The sequence below is a fragment of the Oxyura jamaicensis genome, chromosome 1 (genome assembly GCF_011077185.1).
Source record: "Oxyura jamaicensis isolate SHBP4307 breed ruddy duck chromosome 1, BPBGC_Ojam_1.0, whole genome shotgun sequence".
NCBI lineage: Eukaryota > Metazoa > Chordata > Aves > Anseriformes > Anatidae > Oxyura > Oxyura jamaicensis.
This window is the reverse complement of record NC_048893.1, coordinates 105741701-105760063: the sequence shown is the minus strand read 5'-3', so window position 1 is coordinate 105760063 and position 18363 is coordinate 105741701. Positions and strand designations below refer to the sequence as shown.

Here is an 18363-nt window from a genome sequence, read left to right as displayed (position 1 = left end):
GTTTGTGATATGTCAAGCTTCTGCAAGGGGAAAAAATATTACAAGAGAACCTTAAATCTGTAGCAAAGTCCAAGGGAGGTGAAGGACTGCAGAGCTAAAAAGATTGGTAGACACGTACATATGTGCTCATTTTACACTGCATCAATGAACACAAGTGAGGAAGGGTTACCCTTATAGACACAACTGAAACCTGTAAATGAGGTGGTGGTGTTTAAGCTTCAGTAACTAAACTACTGACACAAACGCTTCAGGTTCTGAAGAACTATTTATTTGTAGCACTTCAGTAATTACGGTCCAGATACTACAGCCTTAGTTGTACTGGCATGATTCTTTTCATAATGCAGTTATATATGCAGTCCACAGAAGGAGATGCTTCCTCGAAGAAGAAATGCTGTAGGCATTTTGTATTAGAAAATAAAACAATGTTTGGGCCTCAATTACCAAGCAGCTTTGTTCTCCCAGCATAGTGAGTTAAACTCTGAGCAACTACTTACACACTTCTAGATGGCTCCGGCAAACCCAGTACATTGTAAAAGTACTTGTAAGAATAGAATCAGAACTGGGGGGACGGTTTGAGCCCTTAACAATGCTGGAGATTTGAGTAGTAAAAGTACTGGTAACAAGGTCATCTGTCAAAGTTATTTGGATAGACTATTCCATGTTCCAAGCGTGAATCCTTTATTGCTGCATGTGTATATCAACAAAATGAGAAGTCATCACAAAAATTGACTTGAATATTCAACTTAGCTATATCTTTAAGTTAAGGGTCTGTTTTTTGTTTTTATTTTTTATTAAAAAAAAATAGGTTGACTAGATCTAAACAATAGCAATTCCTACTTTCCCTGTGTAGTACATGGAAGCAATATTTACAGGACAGAGGTCAAAAATCCCTTTGATATTTTTGTATAACAAGTAGTCATTTGATGTCCCTCACAGAGGCTGAAATCTTCTAGATAACAAAGGACTTGGTATGCTTGAAATCCTAAATGAAGGAAGGTAATACGTAAGTAATAGTTCAAGTATTTTAATCATATTAACATTTAATGCGCATTTCAGAAGAAACACAGGCAGGATGAAAAGAAGCACACCTGAAACGCTGTCAGTTACTAGTATATGCTCTTTCTATAAAGGAAAGCCTGCACGATGTACTGTTACACAGAATAGAAGTAATACACTACTAAAAGGTAAAAGTATCATTCTTCAGCATGCTCTGTTTTGATTAAAGGATTGGGATAGCTTTCAGAGGGCTTTTAAGCCTACTAATGTAACCTAACTGTAGATACGAAATTTTCTAGTTGAAGTTTTAGTTGGAGCGCCGTTCTTTTTGCACCAGTTTGGAAAGCTGGAGCAACGTATATGAAATAATTCCTTTGAGCCCTTTCACTGAGGAAACAGGAAAAAAAAAACAACACAAAAACAACCCACAATTTTAGCTTCCATATTTAATCAAGCCTTTTTAACCCACGTTAATCTTAAGGGGAATTAAGGCCCCAAATTTCTGCCTTGGTGTTTGTTTGACTTTCAGTTTCTTTGGTTAACTAATATGCACAAGCACATCAGAGTGGAACACTTCCTCACAACAAATGGCATGGTTAATGGAAAATAACTATCGTTACTTCCCTTTCCCCAGGTGTTGGTGGCATGTAGTGCCATGCAACATCACAGCGTGAGTGCATGCAAAAAACATCACAGATCTAAGGAATTCTGATGGAACCTGAAAATGTAAACACACTACTAAATACAAAATACTTGCCTTTTCACTCATAGCTTGAGAGTTGGACTTCTTTCTGTTAATAGAACAGGAAAGGAAATTAGGTTAAACAGTGACTTTTTAGTGTTTGTTTTAGCTCTTTGACAACTTTATTTATGAATGCATTTGTCCTGATTTTCAGTAATGCTTAGTTTTTTTTCCTCTTAGGAAAAATAAAATTACAAAATCTGTAACAAATCTTTTAGGCAGCTGTCATTATCTCATGAACCACTGCCAAATTATCTTCCCTAGGTTGACCCTTCAAGGCTTCCAGTTATGCTTTGTCTTAATTCATGACCAGTATAAACATAAGAGTATTTTAAAATAGTATTTTTCCTTACTACATTGCTTTTTACCTGCTGTTACCTAAAAGGGGTAAGTTAAACTTCAAAATCGATAAATAAAAATTTTGGAAGCTACCCAACCTCCACGGAAACATCATTTTAGTCTTGTGTGAGAGCACTAAAATAGATTGAGGAATTCTGACTTTCTAATAAGAATTACCTAGTGGCAATTTAAGTGCATTAAATAAATCTGTATCAAAGGAGTAGACCTTACAAGGTCTCTTCCAGTCATATTTTTACAAAACTGAAGTAATCTGTATTTACAGTTATGGTTCAATTTGGCCCTGAGCACCTTTTATCAGGTTTAGATGAGAAAAAACCTATGCCACTAGTTGAGCTAGGGGTGTACCCCATAACTACAAAAAAGGACTTTGCACATTTATCACAGTAATAATAAATAATTTTCTGACCAGCACATTGGTTCTAATGAGGAAACTAGCTGGTGTGCCAGATCAGGTTTATTCCAGTGTTCAGAAAAGCCACTGTATAAGAATCAGAACAAAAAGACCTTAAACATCACAGTTACTAAGTCATCAGAGATGTAAATGCTATTTATGGTGACTTAGAATCATAGAATCATAGAATATCCTGAGTTGGAAGGGACCCTTAAGGATCATCAAGTCCAACTCTTGACACCGCACAGGTCTACCCAAAAGTTCAGACCATGTGACTAAGTGCACAGTCCAATCTCTTCTTAAATTCAGACAGGCTCGGTGCAGTGACAACTTCCCTGGGGAGCCTGTTCCAGTGTGCAACCACCCTCTCTGTGAAGAACCCCCTCCTGATGTCAAGCCTAAATTTCCCCTGCCTCAGCTTAACCCCGTTCCCGCGGGTCCTGTCACTGGTGTTAATGGAGAAAAGGTCTCCTGTCTCTCGACACCCCCTTACGAGGAAGTTGTAGACTGTGATGAGGTCTCCTCTCAGCCTCCTCTTCTCCAGGCTGAACAGGCCCAGTGACCTCAGCCATTCTTCGTACGTCTTCCCCTCCAGGCCTATCACCATCTTCGTAGCCCTCCTCTGGACATTCTCCAACAGTTTCATGTCCTTTTTATACTGTGGTGCCCAGAACTGCACACAGTACTCGAGGTGAGGCCGCACCAGCGCAGAGTAGAGCGGGACAATCACCTCCCTTGACCTACTAGCGATGCCGTGCTTGATGCACCCCAGGACACGGTTGGCCCTCCTGGCTGCCAGGGCACACTGCTGGCTCATATTCAACTTGCTGTCTACCACGACCCCCAGATCCCTCTCTTCTAGGCTGCTCTCCAGCGTCTCATCGCCCAGTCTGTACGTGCAGCCAGGGTTTCCCCGTCCCAGGTGCAGGACCCGGCACTTGCTCTTATTGAACTTCATGCGATTGGTGATCGCCCAGCTCTCCAACCTATCCAGATCCCTCTGCAAGGCCTTTCCACCCTCATTCGAGTCCACGACTCCTCCAAGTTTGGTGTCATCAGCAAACTTGCTCAAAATACCTTCTATTCCTACATCCAGATCGTTTATAAAAATATTGAAAAGTACCGGCCCTAAAATGGAGCCTTGAGGGACCCCACTAGTGACCGCCCGCCAGCCTGACGCAGCCCCATTTACCATAACCCTTTGGGCCCTGCCCGTTAGCCAATTGCTCACCCATTGTATGATGTTTTTATTTAGCTGTATGGTGGACATTTTGTCCAGTAGGATCCTATGGGAGACCGTGTCAAAAGCCTTGCTGAAGTCCAAAAAAATCACATCAGCTGGTTTCCCTTGGTCCACCATACGGGTGATCTTATCATAAAAGGAAATCAAGTTAGTTAGGCAGGACCTACCCTTCACATAACTTGCACATAACTTGTATAAAACGTTAAGATACTTACTGGGAAGAACTTTCCTCTGTGGGGGGGAAAAAAAGGAAAATTAGCACAACAGTAGTTTCCTTAAACTTGTTTGAAATATTAACTCACAGCTTCAGTTGCTAAATGCAATGTCTCATTTCGATGTACTGAGTTTGAACAGAAAAAAGATTAGGTTGCTTTCAAAGGTAAACATTCTAAGTGAGTGTGGATTCTAACATCAGCTCTGTTACCCTGTTACTTTCAGGCAGTGGCCTTTCTCACTCTGGCACGGGATCCCTTTTTGCTGTGCTAAACTCTACAGGCACTAACACAAATGCTATGGAGAGGCAGGCTGCTTGACGTGAAGCTATTGCGAGTAATCCTCAAAAGCTAGTTTTCTCCATGTGCACTTTCACCACGAACCAGAAGAGGGAGCCAGTAAATTACTTAATCAGAACTCAACTGCTCAAAAAACTGCTTTTGAACTGCAAGTAAGCTTGTACAACTTGTTCTCATGGTGCCTTTATTTTCCATGCCCTCTCGAAACTAGAGCAAAGAGGCTCTGGAAACCAGGGCTCTGCTCGTTGCTTTTCCTACATTACTATCTGGTGGCCTTGTGCAACTGTACAAACATCTTCATTCTTAAATTATCTTTTATGGTTGAAGAAGGCAGAATAAAACTGTTTGCACAGGAAAGTTGCTGTTGTGCTAAAGAGTACTTTAGCTTAGGACCACGGAGCTAGAGTCTTCATGGAAAGGAGGACATGTTACAATCAGCAGAATTACAGCCCTATTTTTTGAAACAAAGAGTGATTTTACTGTACTTACTTGTAAAATAACCCTTTTTTTGGGCATAAAATACTCCAAGGCCACATAATGCCATTACCAGTGCCACGAATACTACAGCAGCGATGATGCCACTTACATTAAGGTCATCTGTAATTATAAAAGAGAAATCCAGTGCTATAAGTTTTAAAAAGTTCCATTGGCTGTTTTGTTGTTGTTGTTTGTTTCCCCTCCCCTAATTACTGCAGGCTCCTTTTATATTTATGGGTGGACGACTTTGGCCCAAGGCTTATAAATTAGTTACCAACATGCAGACGTGGATGAACAGTCTAAAACCATTGCTGTATCACAGCCACGGTAGGAGGAGCGCTTCATACACTTCAAATCCTTACTCTGACACAAAAGCAAGGGAAGAATAACAGAAGTCAAGGGATACAAATTTCTTGTTCTATCTACCCACAGTAAGTATTCAAGACATATGTCTCAAAGACCTCAAGATATTTTGCCTTAATCTGTTTAAACAAGTGTTTTCATACGCAGTTTGCCTAAAATAACTGAAACAGCTGGTGAGTGTTGCATCAGTCCTGAAGAACTCTTCAGGTGAATTATTTAAAATTTAATGCTTTTTAAAATTATTTTTAAACAGCAAGGCTTATAAATTAAACACACTGAAGGCCAAAAAAAAATAGCACATATACCTAAAGTTTAATTTTACACTGGGCTACTGGAAAGTGTAGCCATTTCTATTTTGAAGATGACAGCCTATGCCCATTTCCCAATATAATCCCTAAATGCTTCAGACAATCATCCATTTTAGCAAAAAGAAAAACACCAACAATCAGAAACATTTTAATTGTTTGTTGTTATTTGATCTGTTTTTGTATATGAAGAATTACTTATTTGTACCCTGACTTTAAGCATACATTAATACATAGTTGGGAATTTCTCCACCAAACCTATCAATTTTTATGCACTGGTTGACAGCAGTTCAGGACTTGGGTGAATATTTCCATAATAGAGGAATTCTGTCTTGGGAACTTGTAGAATACTTGCATATAATCAACCAGGAATTCATTAAAAGCTTTAATATAATGATTTTCAACTAAGTTATAAGAAAGCACCGGACAACTTATTTATGGAGTACTAACAGGAAATAGTAAAGCTTCTGTGCAGTATTTGTTAGGACCTTTTAGAAACTTCAAACATCTATTTATCATCTTTTTTTCCTTTTTTTTTTTTTTTTTTTTTTCTCCATAGCAAATTTGTAAGAGCTAATTTTATATTTTGCAAAAACATTTACACATTTTGGATTATTATAGATTCTGGCCTTCCAACCTTTGCTAAGTAACTGTGTTAGTTAACCAGTATTACAATTCACAATACACTGCCCAAGTAGAAAAGAAAAAGGCAGCAGGACTGTTTTTTTAAGTCAGTGCACATTCCATGTTCCTCTGGCAGGTATAAATGAGTTTTTTTCAGCTAAAGCCCTGATCCGTTACGCGACAATCTCACATAAATGCATCTCAAAAGGGAGGCTGGCAATTCATTTAAAACAAACACCATGTCACAACAAAAGCCCCACAAAACACACACACAAAACCATCCCCAGAACAAACAAGACAGTGAGCGGACTGGTACATTATGCTGTACAACATCCACAAAAACATTCTGAAGTATTAAGGACCTCATATGAATACTGCTGCTCTGTGACAGTGTTTCCCAACCATAATGCTGGATACTGCAGTAATTTTGAAGTACTCAACTAGGTGATTTTTTTTGTGAAATTCAGTGAGACATGTTTGTGCTGCTAAAAAGGAATGCTTTGGGTAGCCACCGTAACTGCGTATAAGGTGCTCAGTAGTCTGTAATTCAATCTTGTCTTAGCTTCTCAGCTGCATCATGCAATGAAACCATTCCAATTGCAAGACTGCTTTCTGCCCCTCTTTGCTCTGACACATACCGACTTGCATTCTCCTCACTGAGCATTTCTGAGGTAATCCAATCCCATTGGAGGCTTCGCAGAAATACTCTCCAGTGTCATTCTTTGTAACGGTGTTAAATAGCTGTTAAGACAGAGTACAAAACCATGAGAATGGGGAAAAACACACCAAAAAATGAATTTCCTCCAGTATAGAAAATTTGCTGTGTCAACAGTTTTCTTTTTTTTTTTTTTTTTTTTTTTTTCAAAAATATGAAAGAACATGAGAACTTCAGTCTCATGTTTATTCCGATTCTGCTCTCTGGTCACATCCCCTAATACTTCTGTTACTGGTCCAAGTGGGTATTTTAAATGGATATTTTAACTAGATAGAGCATATGTAAAAGGAGATTCTTTTTCAATGATAAGCACTTTCCAGTAAAGTGTATTTTCTTAGACATGCTCCCATTTCAGAATCCCTGAAATCAAAACATTGTATTCATTTTACAAAATAAATAAATACTTAATAACTACTTAACATGGTAAATATTAATAAATATTAATAAATACTTAACATAGTACAAAATATATTTTCCAAGTTTTTTTCCCCAGAAATGCCACTTTCTCTGTGATTCCAATGGAGAAATGCTGAACTGCTTTACTTATGAAATACTATTGATATAAAAATTCAAGTGAGAAAGCAAAAAATGGATGCTGACCTCATGTCATTTCCTGTGCTTCTCTGTATTTATTTTTATAATTAGACCTGCTACATCTTCTCCCTTTAATATATCCCATACATTAAAACTAAGATTTTTTAGAAATTAGTAATTTTGAGTAGCCCACTGAATTTCCACAGTGTACTGAAAGATCCACAGCACCTCTGAATGATTAGGCGCACTGCAGTTACTGAATTTGATCATGCACAAGAGCAGGATGTCCATAGAATGACCCTTCCAAAAAAAAATATCAGCTTACATTGCACAGTAAGTGGTATATAATTTTTATTTTTAGAAGGATCAGCCATAATGCAGCACAGGGGTAGAATGGAATGAGAAAAAGATGGCTAGTTCTCGGGGGGAACATAACAGAAAACACAGTAAGCTTACTTAAAGCCACTACTCATTCCCCTGACAAGTACAAGACTGGAACCTTTAAATGCCACTGGATTGCTGAGATTCTGGATTGCCCTTGGTGCTGCTGCACTTCCCGCTGTAGTGCATGATGTTGCTATTTCAGATTTTAAGGTGCTATCAAATATATCTCTGTTGACATACTAAGAGATCATTCTCACCTCACACTGGCTGACTGACAAGGTGAAATTTGTCATTTATTTGCTAGATTCTGCTGATTTATCATTACTACAACCTTATAATTCACCCAGCTTGCCTATTACACTCAATCTCTATAGCCTGTCGTTGGTCTGAGGCAGAAACTGTACGTTATACACGTTAGCACATTTCAGCATGACATTGATCTCTATCAGAGACCTCGTGCCTTGGCTTAAGCCAAGGAGCATCACTGTACAAAACAGTAAATTTGGTCTTCACAGCTGGTTATTACAGAGTTGTTAAGACACTTACCAGAGTGCCGGACTTTTTATTCATGGTGTAAGTTATGTTTGCTGCTCTAGCACTGCCTGTTCCTGTCTTTTCCAGTAAGGCAACCCCGTTCTTGTACCACTGGTACTCAGACGGAGGGGACCCCTCCGTCTCCCTACAGCTCAGTTCCACCACTGTTCCCGTCATTGCAGAGCTGGGTACCTCACATACCGGAGTAGTTGGAGCAACTGGAAAATGAAATTGCACTTGTTACGCAGTCTTATCAGTAATGCCAATCTCACAACAGTTTGAGAGGCACAGAGGAGGTGAACAGTTGTACACGTACTTAACAACTGCCACATCAGTGAACAGAGGCTCTGGAGACAGGGTGGAAGGCAGAGTCCTGCTGCTGAAGAGAACTGTAAAATTCGTGAGTTGCTAAAAGCAGTGGAAGGCAGAGGTTTGCTCCCAGCCCCCCCCCCACCACATGCTGTGTCATCCTGACTCCAATCTATACATATTCATCCAAACCCTCGGTAGCTTGTTCCACTCCTCTGCAGAGGCCTCTGTGGGACCTCTTGCTCCCTGACAGAGGAGGGATGTCTCAGTGAATCCAGAGCCCAGCATTTTTTTTTCCCTCATTAATATTTAAAAACAGAAGTGGGGGAGAGTAAAAAGATTTTTGTATTAAAAAAAGTCTACTGTGTTTTGAAAAACACTTGTCAGAAAGAATTAACAAGACTGGCCATCATCACAGCCATGGTGTGAATCTCAAATAGAAGATGAAAAGCAATTGTCTACCAATTTAATTTCAAATTAAAAAAAAAAAAAAAAAAAAAAAAAAGCATACTCCTCCCCCTGCTCCCGGTTTACCTGTTTAGCACTTTTCTTTCATAGTTCTCTGAGAAGTGAACATCAGTGTGGAAAGTGTTCAAATGCTTTCCTTAGGTTTTGTTGGAGTATTCAGAGAAATTTCTGTCAGGTTCTGCATCACAGATGCAGGACAGCTCTGTCATTAATATATGAAGGTCTTTTTTTTTTTTTTTTTCAAATTTTTATTACGTCAAAAGAAAAGGAACTTGATTTTATTTTGGTACCTTGAAACTATCCAGAAGAAAACTAACGGTGACGACGACTGCATGTTAAATTAAAAGAATGAGTAACACTTTAACAAGTATTCATAGTTTCTTCTTGGTTGACTTTAAAATAAGAAGCAAAAATTCTAAAAACAAGACATACCTAACTCCCATAAACTTTCAAAAAGGTTTGTGCACAAGATACACAGACACCCACCACTCTCTTCAGGCTCCAAGATCTCAACTTTAAATTAAGAAGCTACATTTAAAAAAGGAAATCTGCTGAGAGAGTGGAAGAAGGAAAGAAAAAGCGTGGTTACCTCATTATTGGGGTTAAGCAAAAGTTCACAAATTTATTATACTTTATGAAGAAATTTGAGACTATTTTTAAAGATCAATTATTTTTCTAAGATGAAGAATACTTTCTTTACTCCCTATGAGGCAAAAAAATAAAAAAGAAAAAAATAAAAGAAAAAAAAAAGAAGAAAAGAAAACTACCCACCAACCATTAAGTAACTGGGGAAAAATAGGAGGGACAGTGGGAGAAGAATGTGCTCAGTATTCAGTTTTCCCTCCTTCCCTCAAATGGGGAAAAAACAAGCAAGAAAAAAACAACACAAATAATAATAACAATAATAAAATAATAACTTCTGTCCTGTAAATAAAGTCCACAGACTGCTAGCTGGCATTATGCAGACACTGCAGTAGTTTCTCCTTCCAAAAACAGGAGGAGACTGTAGCATTGGAACGAACTGCTGCTTTGGAATATTTGATAAGTGTTGACAGATGCTGACTTTCCAGTGCCAAACATCATGATCAGCTTATCTAGAGTCTCAGCCACTGAGTGACTTCAGTTTTTGTAGAAACAAACATTTCACGATCACATAAATCAGCATCCTTGCTAACTTCTGACAACAAAAATACACATTTATATCAATAAACTAGTAACTTTCTTTGAACTATGTTATAGAATATTAATCCATGCACGAACATATGTTTATAATCCAAAGGAAGACCCAAAAATACAACAGGCACACACTATATGGACAACCCTGCACACAACACCCCTTGCCATAATTCAGTTTCTTTATGGAAGCCCAAGTAAAAAGAGTTTCTTTCTACCCAATACGGTGAGAGTAATGGTAGCCTCTCCCAGGCGTTGCCCCTCTTCACTTTTTGCACTGATTTCGCAGCGGTAGGTCCCAGAATCCTTTCTAGTCACGTTTCTAATACGGATTCCTGTATTCAGCATCTCTGCTCTGTCTTTAAGATCACCTTTAAAAGAGAACAAACAGTGCTTTCTGGTCATTGCTTACAGAAAACATCTGTCTCGTTGGCTTGCTCTGAAATCACATACAGTTTATGCACTATTGCTCATTTTTTCAGTGTTAGTTATCTATTGCCAAGGAGCAGCATGTAATCCCCCTCCCATGACATTAAGAACCCTCCATAAATTTGTCCGCTTAGTCCAAAAAAAAACCCAACAACCTCAGTTCAAAAACCTATGTCATTTTTCAGTTTTAAGATTAAATACTTTTTTTTTTTTTTTTGGTAACGTGGACATTTCAAGAAAGCATGTATAGCTGTAGTCATGTGACAAAAAAAAAAAAAAAAGGATAATTTTCTACTTGGAGGGATGGCAGTCACTAACTTATTTCTCTTACAGAAATGATTCTTACCACAGCAAGGTATTTGACATTTTAACTTGGTAAGAAAAAAAAAACAAACTTGAAGGAATTAGAAAAATTTACCTATCTTCATTTGTTGTGTACCAGAGACCTGTATTTTCTTCAATACATAAAGCTGTGATATGTCTTTTAAAAAACACGTAAGCAGAAATTCTACTTCCAAAAAGTAGATACAAATAATTTAAAAGGTACTGCTGAGTTTATATTTTAATGTATATAAAAAAAATGTTGCATTATTCATACCTAAACCCCCAAATCTACAGGAGGTTTCAGAAACCTCTTTGTAAGATAGGAGTGCAGAGCTTTCAACAGTTTTAAATGAGCTTATGTTTGAATGTAATTTTATTTTTTTAAAAATTTAATAAACATGCAGGATCATTTTTCTTAGTCTCCAGTTTTATTATATTTAACTTCATTCAAAATGTAGCCAACCACTGAAGATTTCATTAGGAAAAGCTTTGTTTTTCCCTGAGGAAATATTCTTTTCCTCAGAAGGACTGATGTTCAGTACAAGAGTCAAGAGCATCCTCTTTCAGTCATTTTCCTAATATTATTCCCCAAGAAACAGTTGGTATGTATGCTATAGAAGGGCATGTTAAATGATCAGTCTAAGCTTGTTGTATTGTCTTACCTGTAAATTCACCATTGTAGTAGACAAATGAAACTCCTTGAGACTGGATTTTCTTCCATTCTATTCTTAGACTCATCCCTTTTGAAAATTTGTGCTTGCAACTAAGGATGGCCTCTAAGGAAGAAACAAACAAACGAACAAACAACAACAAAGGAACAAAAAGCAACAGAGAAAGTTAGAGCTTTCAGCATTGTCTTGGTACACAATCAGGGTCCATGAAATTAACATTCCCCCTTCATACAGCTTGAGCGGTCAAGCAAGGCCCAGATCTACTCCTCAGAGTGATGTCATCAGACCTTCTCCAGATTTATTCAAATACACAGGGGAAACAAACTACTAATTTCCCCATTAATTAGGTGGCCTTTGGATCAAAATTCACATGTTGGATGAGCAGTGATTCTGTACTACTACCCTCATTTTACGTTTCAATATTTTTGTCAGTGAGCAAACCACTATTAAAAAAAGGACACTGACCCAGTTGTCATCTATATTATAAATTGCCATTCCGAGTTCATTATCAGTAGTTTACCTGGTTAAATATGTAACTTAATGCATATGAAAAACACACTGGTAAGATGGTTAAATATTCTATGTAACTTGTGTATTTAGTTACAATTTCACCTTAGTTATTTTGAGGGTACGTGGATGGTGAGAGTCTGCTTCATTAGGGTTATCCAGTCAAGGACTTTTTCAATGGAAAGATGGTAATAATAAAGGGGCAGCAACAAACAAAACCAGAGACACAAATATGACAGACAGAGCACAATGACAAAGACCATCAGCCTCCAATTAAACTGATGGGCCTGTGGTGCCAGCGAGTGCAGTCTCTGTGTCAGCAGCAGGAAAGCCACAGATCTCAGCGGTGTGTGTTGGCGAGTCCTGAAGCACATGTGCCTGGAGTGCTGGAAGGGATGGAGGGGATGGAGGGGACTGACAGAACCTGGGGCCAGCAACTGGGGTCATACTGGGGGTGTAGGCACCCCTGAGCCTCTGTCACTGGCTCCTGGAAGAGGAGGTGTGTGGTGTACATGCTGTGTTTGTATCTCCCCAAACCTGGTGTGCATGTGAGTACGTAGCTCACTAGCAAACCTCAGGCTTGGTAAACTGGCAAGTAGGAAGCCCAGGGTCCAGGCAGGGGTAGCAGGGCTATCCATGCCAGTACTCAGGGGATCCAAGAACATGCATGTGCTTCTGAACCCAGAGAGTGTTGTATGAACACTTCCACCAGTGAACTCCAACGTGGAGGAACGATGCTTGGTCTTCTACATTTAATGTTTTGTGTCATCCTAGGTAGTATTATATGTGGGTGCTGCTGAAAGCAGTGCTTTGTATGTGGCAGTCTGCACATGCATCTCTGGGATACGCACTGAGTCTTGCTACTGACTGAACCTGCAAAAGGAAACGCAGCAAATGGGTCTGTCAATTTGGGACGAAGACCCCCAGGACTCCAGGCACACTGGACTGGGCTCCAGCAGCCAGGCAGTAAGGCACCATTGTACACAGAGGCTGAGATTTCAAGAGTTACTGGTTTTTACTATAGTTGCCATAGCTGGGTAGAAAACAGACCAAACAGGTCAGTTGTTCTTTCTCCCTCACAGCAGGACATAAGCACATGCCATCCCCAATACGGAGCTTGCATCATATTAACTGTGGCCTATGGTCAATGCTAGAGTTACGGGGGAACTGAAGAGGGAGAGAAGACATGAGCTGTATAGGCAAATTATGAGGACAAACTCAGCATTTCAGTAGTTCCACTGTCAGTGGAACAGCATGCTGGAAAATATATATATTTCTTTCCTCCAGCAAATTCCTCAAGTCAAAGTACTATTAAGAATTGTCTGGATTCTTTCCTCTGATATTGTTTCCAGCCACACATCTGACTGGCTCTGATCTATTAATAAAGTGAAATTTAGCATCTCCCAGGAGTTTTTGCAAAAGAAACAAATACAGCATTGATCTCAACTGCTCATCGTCCAATACAGGTCACAGCATCATGGATCAAAGGCCTTCAAAGTTTTGGCAATGCCTCTCTAGTTTTCAGGAAGCAAACATCCACTGATCAAACACACAGTCCATCTGCATTAACTGTCACCCTCATTTCCAACCTCAGCAAAAAGGGCTGCAGTGTGATTAAGAGGTACCAGCAGATCTCCCCCTTCACTCCTTTGTCTCATCTCCCAGGTCTGTTCTGTGGAGAAACAAAATGTTTCAAAGGGGCTAGGCTGGTAGCCTTGAGAATCTCTCATGGGGAAAAATTGTCCAGACTTGAAAGAAAAATTGGGGCAGGAGTGCATTCTTTGCCAGAAACATGTTACACATGCGCTGGCTGCTACTAAAAACATGCTGTGCACTCAGGAAGCCTGAGGTTCCTGACTTCAGGTTGCGTGGATGGGTGGAGGCTTCCTGAATCTTAAGATTTGCTAAAGTTTCCTTTCCATTTTGTTTTTGTATCCTTCTAACAAAGAAAAGCCATCATTCAAGCTCAGCTTGCTTTTGCTACTGACCTTGTGACAGCTGGCTGGTCCCATGAGCTGTATTAGCTGACACAGAGACAACTCAGCTGAAGTGTTCTCAGCTTAACAAGTCACCTCTGTCCTGAAGGAGCTGAGCTGCCCCTGCCTTGCATGCCACATCTTCCTTTCCAAAAATGCTAGTGTCAATGCCCTTCCACTGATCTTACCAGTTAAAAGGTATAGAATGGAAGACGAGGAATAAACACGGAAGAGACATCATAATAAAATCCCTCTTTAGTTCCCTTCTCCTGCCCCCCCCCTCCTTTTTTTTTTTCCCATACTAATGATATCAATGAGAAATATTCTCCAGAACAGGTCTACTTGATTTTCATTACGGTGGACCCACAGGAAGCTGTGCATCTGCACACGGTCTACCAGCCTGGGAAGAACCATCTTGGATCTTGGAGAGGTCTGGACAATGTTTGGTTTGGATGTATGTCTGGTCCAGGGTGATCATTTGATTAGCCCTTCTCAACTGTACCAGGAGTTGGAAGAGAAAAACGCATTTCAGATCAGCTGCATTTAGATGAATAGCTAAGTCTATCTGCTGCTACGGTTCCCTTGGTGCTGCTACATATAAAGAAAAGAGCATAGCTTTTATTTATGTTAAACTGATCTCACTCTATTATAGAAATAAGAAAAAAACAAAGTACAAGCTACACATTTTTTTAAAAAGTAGACAAAGAAGAGAGATCGTGAAGCCAATCAAGCTGTAATATTACCTGAAGAGCTCCTCTCTCCTCTGTCCTGTACTAAGCTCTAAATGTATTCATTTTTCTTCATCAAAAATGACAAAAATACTTAACACAGCTGACAGTTTCAGAGATCACTATTTCATTATTATCTCAGACAGGTGAATAAAGCCTAAACCTCAGCAAACAGTTCTTTTGATTCCCAAATTCCCTTCTCTCTGCATTCCAAACAAATGCAATAAAAACAAACCCACAGCCTACAAACCTCACATACCTACACACTACTAGCATCTCTTTCTCACCTATCCAAACATCAGGTTTTCTTCCCTGCCTCCTTAACTTCTGTACCCGATTATTGAAAGTGATTGACTTTGTAGGTAATAAAATATGTACATATATTTAAAAACAGACATTCTAGTAATTGGCAATTAAAAATAGTCATTAAATTACATATACCAAGAATAGCTGATTTACAATTGTTCTCCCTCTATCTCCTTTTTCTATCATTTCTCAGCACTTTACATGGAAGGAAGCTAGACAGATGTTACAGAGCGGGCTATCAGGACTGAGAAACAAGTCACAGAATAGGTGGAGAAGGACCTCTGGAGAGCATCTGGTCCAACTCCACAAGTAAGCTAAAATGGGGACAAAACTAAGGTTATAATAAGAGTCAACAGAGAGAGTAGGAGCAATACCCCCCAGAAAAAAGGAAGACAAACTTAACTGCCCAACTGTCTACATATCTTGCATGTATTTATCCCATATATTTTTAATCAGAGCAACGTGCATACTGTACCCTTAAATTCCTCTGCTTTTACATTTTTGTTATCCGTTTCAATAGAAATTCCAGTCGCCTTACGATCTGCAAGGGGACAGAAAAAAAAAAAAAAGGACAATTAAGACAATTCAGCAATGAACTGTACTTTTATAAGTGCTTCACTAGTTACAAGCGATGTTTTTGAGACTTCCCTGCACAGGACAGATTAGATATTCTCTGCTAGCGAGAGCATGGGGACTAAGAGTTAGAACAGGGCTGGCCACGCGGGTGGCCTTGAACAATTCATATCTTTCTATGTCCTGGCATCTGTAAAAAAAATAGTAATATTTCTCTTTTACAATGGCATGATAATATTTACACGTGAGAAATACTACATAAACAATAGGCGTTTTTTTATACTGTGGCAACATTTCAGTCAGTTTTTAATTCTGGAGACTTTATTAACCTGTGAGAGTATTTTCCATGGTATTTCTATTACAAGGCAGACTTGTTTACTAAAGAATACCATGCACTACTTCTCCAGGATAACAAATGCAAGCAGTAACTAGCAGTTACCTCAAATTCTCATTGAACTGAGAAGAAAACGAGTCAACATTTCTATAGTTTTATATGAAACAGATGTAAAAACAAAAACAAAATGAGCAAAAAACAAACAAGGAAAGCATACATTCTTGGAATTTCAGTATACTCAATACAAGAGAGACCCAGACAAAACGCGTGAAATCACCATTAGCCCTGCATCGATCCCCACCAAGCTACCCTCTCCCTCACAGCATCTCATTATACATCTTCAACTGAGAGCTGCTCTCCTCAAGAAAGGACACCAGTGTGCATTCCTTCATGATTCAGAAGTATTCCTACAGGGCAGAACAGTCCATCAGTTTTTCTGGTTACTCCGTGGGAGGTGGGAAGTCTACCAAGTGGTTAAAACTTTGCCTAATAACAGAAAAACACAGTTCCTTACATAAGTTTATGTTAACTTTATTTTCAAAAGCACCTCAAGTTCCAGTGGTTTAGACCAGTTTTGAAGACAGCACATACACTCATCTCACTCCCCATTTCCTATGCCAGCATCAGCCAACTGAACAATTGCTATGGAGGGTATGAACAACAACTGAGCCCCTCTCACCATCAACAACATTTAGAAATATGGCTAGTTCAAATAACAGTGTAATGTGCTCTGACTGACAGAAACTAGTTTAGCCTTACTCCATTTAACCTAATCTCACTATTTGCCTCTCTTGTGTGTACAGACCTCCTTTATTCAAGAATCAGTTTCTCACCCCCCCATTAGTCATACCCGGGACATCTAGTGTTAATCTGAAGACATGCACAGGTGAAGAATCCTCTGCTTCTTACTATTTTATTTTGATTGTTCATTACTTCTGTAAAGTATGTTCCTCATTTCTCACTTGTGTGAGTTTATTTGGCTTTCAGCTAGGGGTTCTCAAACCTCTGAGTATGCCATTTTCTCTACATACAAAGATACTGTCAACGAGTCATCTCATGGTTTTCTTCTCAATTAGGGATCATCTCCTGTTCAAGTGTGGCAGTGCAGATGGAATTCTTCTTCCAAACTGTTCCTTTGGCCCCTTTCTCCATATTTTTTCTTCCCCAGTATCTTTAAAAAATACTGATTGTATCATTATCTTCAACCATTGTGTCTGAGTCATGAAGTAGCGACCAGAATAGCTATTTGAGTCCCCACCCCTACAGCAGTTGCTTGTTCACAGTATCCTGTAGTGGTGGGTTGACTTTAGCTTGCTGCCAGACACCCACCCAGCTGCTCTCACTCCACCTCCTTAACTAGACAGAGGGATGAAAAAAAATTTGAACAAGCTCATGGGTTGAGATAAAGACTGAGACATCACCTGCCAATTACACCGCTCCCCTCACCGCCCCCTGCCCGCGCGGTGTTTGCCCTCCCTTCCCCAGGCTGCCCCCGAGGCGAGGCGCCGCCATCTTGGCTGCGGGCCCGGCCATGCCCTGTGGTGGGGCCGTTGGGGCCGCCTGGGGCCGGCACGGGGCAGCCCCGGCATCGCCTCACGCGGCAGCCCCACAGCACCCACTGCACCCATACCCAGTACACCTGTACTTCTACTCAGAGATGCTGCTTCCTACACATCCCACCACCCCCCTCCAAATAAAACCCCAACACTTCTCGTTTCTACAAGAATATAGCTTCATACTTGGCAACAAAAAGTGAATTTTCACACGTGCAGATTTCCAAAAGGTCCAAATTTTTGTGTTAACTATACTGTCCTCAGTACTCTTTAATTGTATTGTCATTTTTGTGTCACCCCAAATAGTTACAGCAGAAGTCTGTAATATGGAAGTATAATATGAAAGTAAATAAAAAGTGTAGATGACGATTTAAGCAATGCCATTTATGTTCGCTTGTATTACTAAAATAGCCAAAAAATATTTCCATTACAAATAGTGCGTGCAAATTTTTTCCACTCGATCCAGAACGGAAACTTTCTTGATGAACTTTTTTAAAAGGAACACAAACCACAGAAGGAACCCTGCTGACACCAGAGGAGGGAAGCCCTCCTCTCCTCCAGCACCTCCCAGAGTAACAGCTGCTCCTGCACATACGCACGCAGCACATCTCTTTGATTTTGTCTAACCTTGGTCTAGAATAAGGGCTGAAATAGTTTTCCTCTTTGTCTATTAAGCCTTATTTAGGCTTATGGGAAGAAAATTCTCTTTTTATTTTTACCCAAACTATAGTGTCTAGAACAATAAAAAACAAACAAACAAACAAACAAAAAAAACGTTCTCTACACCAGTAGATAACAAATCATGTTATCTACTGAAACAACATCTTCCTTA

The 18363-nt window shown here is 39.6% G+C and overlaps 1 protein-coding gene across 2 annotated transcripts in view; it reads right to left on the bottom strand.

The window, feature by feature from the left end:
* Positions 1-246: 246 nt before the first annotated feature.
* Positions 247-18363, bottom strand: part of JAM2 (junctional adhesion molecule 2) — a 36731-nt gene continuing 18614 nt past the window's right edge. The window contains exons 2-10 of one of the 2 annotated variants that reach the window (XM_035315526.1): positions 15547-15612; positions 11546-11659; positions 10349-10501; positions 8193-8398; positions 6652-6754; positions 4734-4841; positions 3948-3963; positions 1754-1787; positions 247-982 (exon numbers count right to left, since the gene is read on the bottom strand). In XM_035315526.1, the coding sequence (XP_035171417.1) occupies positions 950-982; positions 1754-1787; positions 3948-3963; positions 4734-4841; positions 6652-6754; positions 8193-8398; positions 10349-10501; positions 11546-11659; positions 15547-15612 (833 nt within the window). In that variant the 3' untranslated portion in view covers positions 247-949. The remainder of the gene's footprint in view (positions 983-1753; positions 1788-3947; positions 3964-4733; positions 4842-6651; positions 6755-8192; positions 8399-10348; positions 10502-11545; positions 11660-15546; positions 15613-18363) is intronic. The other variant, XM_035315527.1, reaches the window with a different exon arrangement.